Source organism: Trichomycterus rosablanca, chromosome 10 (assembly GCF_030014385.1).
Source record: "Trichomycterus rosablanca isolate fTriRos1 chromosome 10, fTriRos1.hap1, whole genome shotgun sequence".
In the NCBI taxonomy this organism is placed as follows: Eukaryota; Metazoa; Chordata; class Actinopteri; order Siluriformes; family Trichomycteridae; genus Trichomycterus; species Trichomycterus rosablanca.
Window position 1 is genome coordinate 145,001 of NC_085997.1, and position 8,185 is coordinate 153,185.

General features: G+C 42.1%; 2 protein-coding genes across 2 annotated transcripts in view; one reads left to right on the forward strand and one right to left on the reverse strand.

Moving 5' to 3' along the window:
- The window catches only part of mmp25b (matrix metallopeptidase 25b), a 6,491-nt gene extending 2,740 nt beyond the window's left edge, over window positions 1-3,751 (forward strand). Inside the window, exons 4-10 of the mRNA XM_063003447.1 lie at window positions 56-191; window positions 619-1,091; window positions 1,281-1,374; window positions 2,043-2,125; window positions 2,224-2,376; window positions 2,561-2,848; window positions 3,088-3,751. Coding sequence (XP_062859517.1) covers window positions 56-191; window positions 619-1,091; window positions 1,281-1,374; window positions 2,043-2,125; window positions 2,224-2,376; window positions 2,561-2,848; window positions 3,088-3,347 — 1,487 coding nt within the window. The 3' untranslated portion in view covers window positions 3,348-3,751. The remainder of the gene's footprint in view (window positions 1-55; window positions 192-618; window positions 1,092-1,280; window positions 1,375-2,042; window positions 2,126-2,223; window positions 2,377-2,560; window positions 2,849-3,087) is intronic.
- A 342-nt stretch (window positions 3,752-4,093) lies between these two features.
- Window positions 4,094-8,185, reverse strand: LOC134321648 (carbonic anhydrase 4-like). The gene is made up of 8 exons (XM_063003448.1): window positions 8,113-8,185; window positions 7,989-8,015; window positions 6,909-7,079; window positions 6,476-6,627; window positions 6,287-6,379; window positions 5,345-5,417; window positions 4,600-4,766; window positions 4,094-4,438 (listed from the first exon to the last, which is right to left on the reverse strand). Exons 1-8 carry the CDS (start codon window positions 8,183-8,185, stop codon window positions 4,244-4,246), a joined length of 951 nt encoding a protein of 316 aa, XP_062859518.1. The 3' UTR covers window positions 4,094-4,243.

The following is an 8,185-nucleotide window of genomic DNA, read 5'->3' on the forward strand; positions in this document are numbered from 1 at the left end:
GGATCAGATGCTGCATCAGGACGTTCGATGGTTTTCTGAGTCTCTCTTCCTTCAGACAGGGACACGTTGAAGCTGATGTCCACGCCGAGATGCTCGCTGCCGGACGTGGTGGGAAGCGAGGACATGCTGAGGAGGAGGAAGAGATACACACTCTCGGGCTCGCAGTGGGAGAACACTAATCTGGACTGGAGGTGTGTGTGTTCACGTACAGGTAACGATGGTGTTATGATCTGCAGTCATGACTGGCGGTTGGGTGGGTGGAAGAGTGGATACCACATAGCAGCGGGGGTCCTGGAAGCCTGAGTTCAGAGGATCCTCATCTCAGCTGCTTGTGAGGAGTTCTGAACTCCTCTGTGTATTTTGGTTTGATCCTAGCCTTCAGTTAATCTGTGAGGCACCTTGGCTGGTCTTGCTAGTGAAGATTTCTTCTGTGTTTATTCTGGTTTTCTTACAACTTAAAACATGCAGAAGGTGGACTGGCTGTATGAAACTGCCCCCTGCTATGAGTAAGTGAATCAGTTTAGGAAAGTGGTGTCCTGCTCTGGCAGACTTGGCTTCCTGTAATGGGTAAAACCGAAGGGCTTCATATTTGTCCGTCTCTGTTCTTCTCCTCTTCAGTGTTCTGAGTTACCCCACGCTGCAGTCCTCCCTGAAGGAAGATCTCGTGGAGACCATCATGTACTATGCCCTCAAAGTCTGGAGCAACAGCACCAACCTCCAGTTCCTACAGCGCCCCAAAAATAATGCCAACCAGGCCGCAATACGCATCTCATTTCATCGCTCTTTTCATGAGGACGGGTACCCGTTCGATGGCAAAGGTGGCACGCTGGCTCATGCCTTCTTCCCCGGCCAGGCCGACATCAGCGGGGACACACACTTCGACGACGAGGAGACGTGGACGTATGGGGCACCGGATGGAGTCGGCACTGACCTCTTCACTGTGGCCGTGCACGAGTTCGGCCATGCGCTGGGTCTCTCTCATTCCTCTGCCGACCCCTCCATCATGCGCCCGTATTACCAGGGATCCGTGGGAGACATCGCCAACTACAGACTTCCCATGGACGACCAGCTCGCCATTCAGGCTCTGTACGGTGAGAGGGCACGCACATATACATATACTGAGCTGTATAAACTCATGTTATGAAAATATTTAAATGTTTGTGGAACTGCACCATCATGCCACCCCCCCCCCACACACACACACATTAAAGTGGCACTTTGATTCATGTTCTCTCTTTATTAGACTGATAATAATAATCGTGTTTATCTATTAATGACAGGAATCAAATCAAATCGAGCAACGACGCCTCACGTTCATCCTACACCACGTCTGCCTGAGATCCCCAAATCCCCCACACCTAGAGAACATGTACCGTAAGTATCAGTTTTGAAATATACAACAGCAGAGTTCATCAAGAGGAGAAAATACTACATTTATACTTTACCTGAGAATGTATATAAGCGCCTCTTGGGACCTTGTACCTAAATCAGGTTACGATTCTAAACCTGCAAACAAAACCCAGGGTGGAAACTTCCTGTACTGATGTGTGTAAGTGCATGAGCACTGAGACAAAGGTTCCTCGTACCCCCGAGGTTACTGTGTGAAAATACACACCAGTCATCTTTCGGATGAAATCTCAGGTATTTTTAAACCCAGTAATTTCGACCCAGTCCTTGATAGTTACCTCTCACTTACACACCAGTTACCTCTTACATACAGGAGTGGCACAGCAATAGGTTATGGTAACCCACTATTGCTGAGGTCTGGGGATCAAGGGTTTAAATCTCAGTGGTGCTATCAACTGGCCGGGCGTCTGCATGGACTTGATTGGCTAATGTCTAAAGCTGTTGGGAGGTGCACATGTTAGTGTTGCATCAGGAATGGGCATCTAGTGTAAAAACTGTGAGTCTGGTACGAGGAGCAGATCCACTGTGGCGACGCCTAAATACAGGAGCAGCCGAACATACTGACGGCAATACTGAGAAGACAAAGGTGTGATTGATAGTCTGTACCATTTAAATGAGCTGGACTGTGTTTTTAGACCAGACCCCGGCTACCAGGACCGCTGTGAGGGAGGATTTGACGCAGTAGCAGATATCAGAGGAGATGTCTTCTTTTTTAAAGGTAAGATTTTATATTTTACTGAACACGAGGATGAAGATGAATTGTTGTGGTTTCAGCAGTAAATAAAACTGATCTGGTTTTTTTTGTGTTGGTGTTAGGACCGTACTTCTGGAGGATCCAGCGTTCAGGATCTTTAGTGTCTCTCGCTCCTGCTCAGATTAAAAACTTCTGGATCGGACTTCCACCTGACGTAGAGAAGATAGACGCCGTTTACGAGAGAAAGACCGACAGCCACATCGTCTTCTTCATCGGTCAGTAACAGTATAAGGACAGTGCTGATGCTGGACATGATTTTGTGACCAGTCTTACATTAGTGCGACCCGTCCTGACACGACCCCCCTATTTACATGTTGTATAGCTGTATAGATTATATTATGGGATGTGTAGAACTACCTGAATGTGTGTGAGGTTTAACGGTGCTTATTTTCCACTTAGGCTCACAGTTCTGGGTGTTCAAGGACACGAAGGCAATGCCCGGATACCCACGGCCTCTGTCTAACTGGGGCATGAGGACTCTGGATGGAAGGCTGGTGGACAGAGTCGAGGCGGCGTTTGTTTGGGCCCATAATGGTCAGACATACCTGTTCAGTGGTGGAGAGTTCTGGAGGTTTAGCGAGAGACCGGGAACCAGGGTACCACAACCTGATGCGGACTACCCACGAAAAGCCTCACTGTGGAAGGGCGTGCCCGGCCATCCTGATGACATCATCAGCTGGGGAAAAGGTAAAAATGTTCACCATCCCACAATGAGAAGGACGCTCGGCAAAAACGGCGTCCATGGCAGAGATGTGAGGTGCAAACCACTGCTGACCAAACACAACATGAAGGCTTTTGATAGGCCGGCAGATTGAAATGTGAGAAATGAGTAAAAACAGAAGCTGCTGGTTAGGATTTTAATGTTCATAATGTATAAATCTGTTCTACACAGAGTAATAAATCAGCTTTGTTCCTTTTCTCCACAGCTGGAGACACGTACTTCTTCAAGGATAACTCTTACTGGGCTCTTAAGAGAGGGGGGATGGACCAGGAGGTAGTCAGTCCCAAATCCACTGCAGTAGATTGGATGCATTGTTCTACACCACCACCATCCACCCAGTCCCCCAACAACCCCTGCTCATGGGCTGGCAAGTGCAGATGCCCCCCTAATGACGCCTCCAAACTCACGGGACATTCATGGCTCCTTATTGTGATCCTGTTTCAGTGCGTTACTGGGTTCATTTAGGTCAGGCTGATTATTCATGAAATCCCATGGACATCCCACATTAAGTGTTTGTCACTCCTATTGCATATGGGTGTATAAAATATGTATATAAAAGGAACCACGGTGGATGGCATCACTTAAAAATAAGTAGTCAGGATTAAACCTGGTCTCTAGTGTCCTGAACCTCAACTACACTTCTGAACACCTCAGAGATAAACTGGAACACAGACTGCCTGACCTCACAGTTCATTCTCCAGTTAAAAGCCCTCCCAGATAACTGGAGGCATTTACAGCCACTAAGCGAGGGTCAGCTCTCTAAATTAATGCTCATGGTTTTACAGCTGGATGTTAAATAAGCTCATGCTCGGGTGTCCACATGCATCCGGCCATAAAGTGTGTTTGCAATAATAAAGATGCAAATATCATTCAGGGATATTTCATTATTTCAGAGCTGGTAACATCATATTTATTAAATTTAAAATTCTAATGCAGATTGTGTTGGTTGGTTGGACCCATAAAATATTTATTTATTGTTTTTTATTTTATGCAAAAATCTATATATTAACGCCAAATCTGTAAGAAATGTATTTATATCCTCATGATTTAGCACAGTGATGAAACAATAAACAAACTAAAAATGATCCTTCATCTATAAGACAGAGAGGAGCAAAAACTGTAGACACACTACTAACCTTATAGAAACTGTACTGCATTTATACACATCAAAGGATTAATCTATTAAAATAACCTTTGATTTATACAAGGTGCTCAAAGTGCACCTTCATTTCTTCCCAAAAAGCTGCACATTATTTAGGCTCCCCCACAGGATGTTAAATCACAGGAACATAAACGAGATCATTTATCAAGTGTGTCTGTATTTTTGATCCTCTCTGGACTGACATGTTGAATGTCAGTCACTACACCCAACACCAGAGTACAGAACACAGGAGCGCCGTTAGGAGGGACAGAGTGGAATGAAGAATGCTGGCTGATGAAGGTTGTGAGGTCACGACCCTGCTGTTCAGCTGCTGAACTGATCTGTAGGTGTTGGTTGCAAAAACGGCTGTTGACGGTGTGCTGTTGACCTGCACCGTCTTGCTAAAGAGGTCGATCTGGGGTCAAAAAGTTTGTGTTATGGTATGTAAAGGCAATTCATTAAAAACATATTTAACCCCCCCAAACCCACACACACACATACACACACATACACATTTCACATACATTTTTATCTCATTAATAATATGATATTTAATAATAGTTTGCTTGAACATACCAAATCTTTGCTGACTTTGATGGGATCTTTGAAGACGGTCCATACCACCACTTCATTACAGTTGGGCGAGGTCAGTGAGCCCAGGTAGCGGTAATACTTAGTCCTGTTTACTCCCTCAAGCAGACTGTCCATGGTGATACCACTATCCAAAATATCCAGATTATCACCTAAAATCAAGAGGGAGAAGGTGTCTCATTCACGTTCAAAATAGTTTCAGATCTGGACTCATGTTTGTGGTTTGTGTTCATCTGTGATGCATTACATTAATCACATTTTAATTGAACATAAAGTAAATAAAAGCTGAATCTAATCACATCTGATTCGAGTTTTTGAATGAGATGGGTCATGCCTCACCACTGCACCATGAGATTATAAATGAACCCAACTGCAGGAGACTAAACCAGGGTAGAACAAAATACTGTGGTGAAAGTGTCCAAAACAAACAGATATAAATAATCTACATGTGTGTGAGAGGATGTGAGGGTGAATAAAAGTTAAATGATCACTTTCAGTGTAATAAATATTATTCACCAGCGTGGTGTGTGGAGGCAGAATGCAGATAATATCAGATCCTGGTGATAAGAGTGTTTCAGTCACTGTCAGTAATAATGTTAATCACACCAAGCAGATCCGTGAGTTATTAACACCTAATTATTTCGCCTAAGATCCTCTATACACACTTGAATTCCTCAGCATCTCTGTTCATGTTCAGAATGATTTTATAAGGTTTGTAAGTCATCTGTACCTTGTTTAGTAATATTTGGCAGGTAATCCGTCAGTATCTTCCAGCTGTCTGGTTTTCCAGTCTCATTGGTTGCCTGAAAGACAGCTTGTAATCATTAATTTACAGTAAATATTTCAGAGGAGAACAGTAAAAATCATTCACAGATCAGGCTGAGTTTGTGAGTTCTAGTTCTGGTGTCGTCGAGCTACCCGGGTGTGAGAGAATCGGTTCCTATCGTCCCATCAATCATCTGACATCTAATAAACTGCAGCTTAAGGCAGTTGATTATCTCTGTTGTGTGAGAGAAAGCACATTCTAGATTTATCTACAATCACAGAGACTGAGTTACATTACTAAAATGGTTTGAAAAGTTTCTCTTTATGTAAAATATTGAATGGTGAAAGAGTTTCGTAATGTTCATGTTTTCAAAGTCTGCTTTATTGTCATTACTGCAATATGTACAGGACATACAGAGGATTGAAATTACGTTACTCTCAGACCCATGGTGCAACAATAAACATTAAATAAACACAAACTAAAGTATATAAAAAATATAAGAATTGAATAAACATGCTAATACGCAAAATATATTTACACTGAGTCGTAAAATATGAAAAATTTAGGTCCCGATATTAACAACCGAGGCAGTAAAGTGACATAATGCAGATTAAAGTCTGTGGGTATGACCAGTGCAAGTTCGGTGTTGACAGGTTAAAGTGATTACCTGCTTACAATCATTCTAAACTCTGATTTACCCGCTCAGCACAGAGACAGTGCAGTGACCGGACACAGTTTTATGAACTGTAAGTATCAAAGTTGGTTGAATTTGCAGTAAATTGTAATTAGTCGAGTCCTGTGATGGACCGGTGATCTGAAGTCCTCATAACTGTTTGATTTAATTGTCACCACTAGCTCCACCCAAACATAGAATGAATTGGTATAATTAATATAACAAAGGCTTACCTCAATAAAGAAACCAAGCACAGCCAGTCCAGTGGAGTCATTAAAAGCATCGTTTATGCCTGTATAATTAGATTTCAGATTCACTATGTGAAGCTAAATCAGAGACAAGGAGAGAAGCACAGAGGTTAGATTACTGAGTAATTATCTAAGCGTTATATGTTATGATTTACACGCCGGCCGTTCCCGCACCTCTAGAGGATATTGTTTTCCATCTACTGTGTGATCAGATCCTCCTGATGAGCTGCCGTTTCCCCAGTGAAAGTGGAACTGTATGCTTCTGTACGTGGCTGGAAGATTTCCTCCTGACACGTTCATCTTAGCATCATCCAGATCAACCTTCACTGAAAAAGCAAAACATTTCTCTTTTAATTATCAGTTTTTAAGACTGAACACTTTATAGATCTATGTGAAACATGGCAGTCAAACAAGCACTCGTCAATCACTTCAAACAAGAAGTTGCCTGTGGTCAGTCATGGTCACCAAGAGAACTTAGAAGTCCACACCCAGTTAATAATCATTACTGGTGTGTGTATATTTTTGACTCAGCATGGTTTCAGAACAATCACAATAAATGTATAATAAAACAAACGGCAGTAAAGGAGTGCCGAGTCTGAGTCCTCACCTGTGTGGCCGGTGTTTGTGAGGCGTGTCAGGGTGGAGTTGGAATTAAACCCAGTATAACTGAAGGCGGTGAGGTTTCCGTCAGGCTTCACACTGGTCGTCACTATGTTGATGGGAGACTGACGGGTGCCGTTACAGTATTCCGGTGCTATAGACGCCCATTTACTTTCATCTGCAGAAGAGAAAAAACATTCATCATACAGACTCATCAATTAAAAAAAAAATCTAATCTGATCTCAGCACTGGTGTTAAATAAGATCGTTTATGAGATTATATAGCTGGATTAATCTGGACCTACGACCCTGAGCAGGATAAATAATGCTAATAAAACAGACAGTGAATAAATGAATGTTGGTTATTTTTGCATACTGCATGACAACCTAATATAATCTATTTAATGACGTTGGAGTCTTGGCCTCTTCCCTCCCTGTTTATCTAATAGCAAAACAATCTTTTGAATTTAAACCTGAACTACGGTCGAGTATTAAGGTTCCTCAGTAATTCCTCAGCAGAACATGTAGAGTCCACACGGTGCTTCGTATATTGGAATTACCAGCAGATCTAAAGAGTGTGATGTCCAGTTATGCTGGTTTTACTCTGTATTAAAGAAATCCCCCTACTGTGAGTGTAGACATGTTTATAAAATACAGACTTTAAGCTTTTTTAGGAGATTAAACCCAAACCCTAACCCAAGCTCTAACCCTAATCCAAACTCTAACCCTAACCCTAACCCTACACTTTCAGGTCTCTGTTTCAGAACTACATCTATTCTGTACATCATTACTGAGAGACAGTGATAGTTTTATAGTTCGGGAGAACTGCATCTTACACGTGTGTAACAGACATGAGCTTTCAAATGTATTTGTTTATTTTATTATTAGTTTGTCATGTTTTAGTTACATAGTGATTAATCATATGTATATCTGCATAGGTATGTTCCATTATATTACATACACTTATAATAAATTATAATAATTAAATATTTAAGTTCAGTGTGATTTTATTTGTATGTGCTTTACTGCCTAAAGAGTTCTGAAGTGGAATAATCAGCTCATTAACAGTGAAATACAGAAATACTTACTGCAGCTCTCCTGGTGATAGCACCACGCTGAAAAGGTGATAAAGAAAATGGTTATAGTAGAAATAATAAATATAAGGATTAGCACAGAGACGAGGATGAAATGAAAAGCTTCAGTATCTCTCACCTGCTGCAGAACCTTCACTGTAAACAGTGGGGAGCAAACAGAGCCCCAAAAATACAAGGATCCGACCGTTCAT

Excerpts from the sequence above, each read along its gene's own strand:
- LOC134321648 (XM_063003448.1), bottom strand. The coding sequence starts at position 8,185 with ATGAACGGTCGGATCCTTGTATTTTTGGGGCTCTGTTTGCTCCCCACT. Across the intron at positions 5,418-6,286 it reads TGCTTGGTTTCTTTATTGAG|GCAACCAATGAGACTGGAAA; the intron begins GTAAGCCTTTGT and ends GCTGTCTTTCAG. Across the intron at positions 4,767-5,344 it reads GCCAAATATTACTAAACAAG|GTGATAATCTGGATATTTTG; the intron begins GTACAGATGACT and ends TCTTGATTTTAG.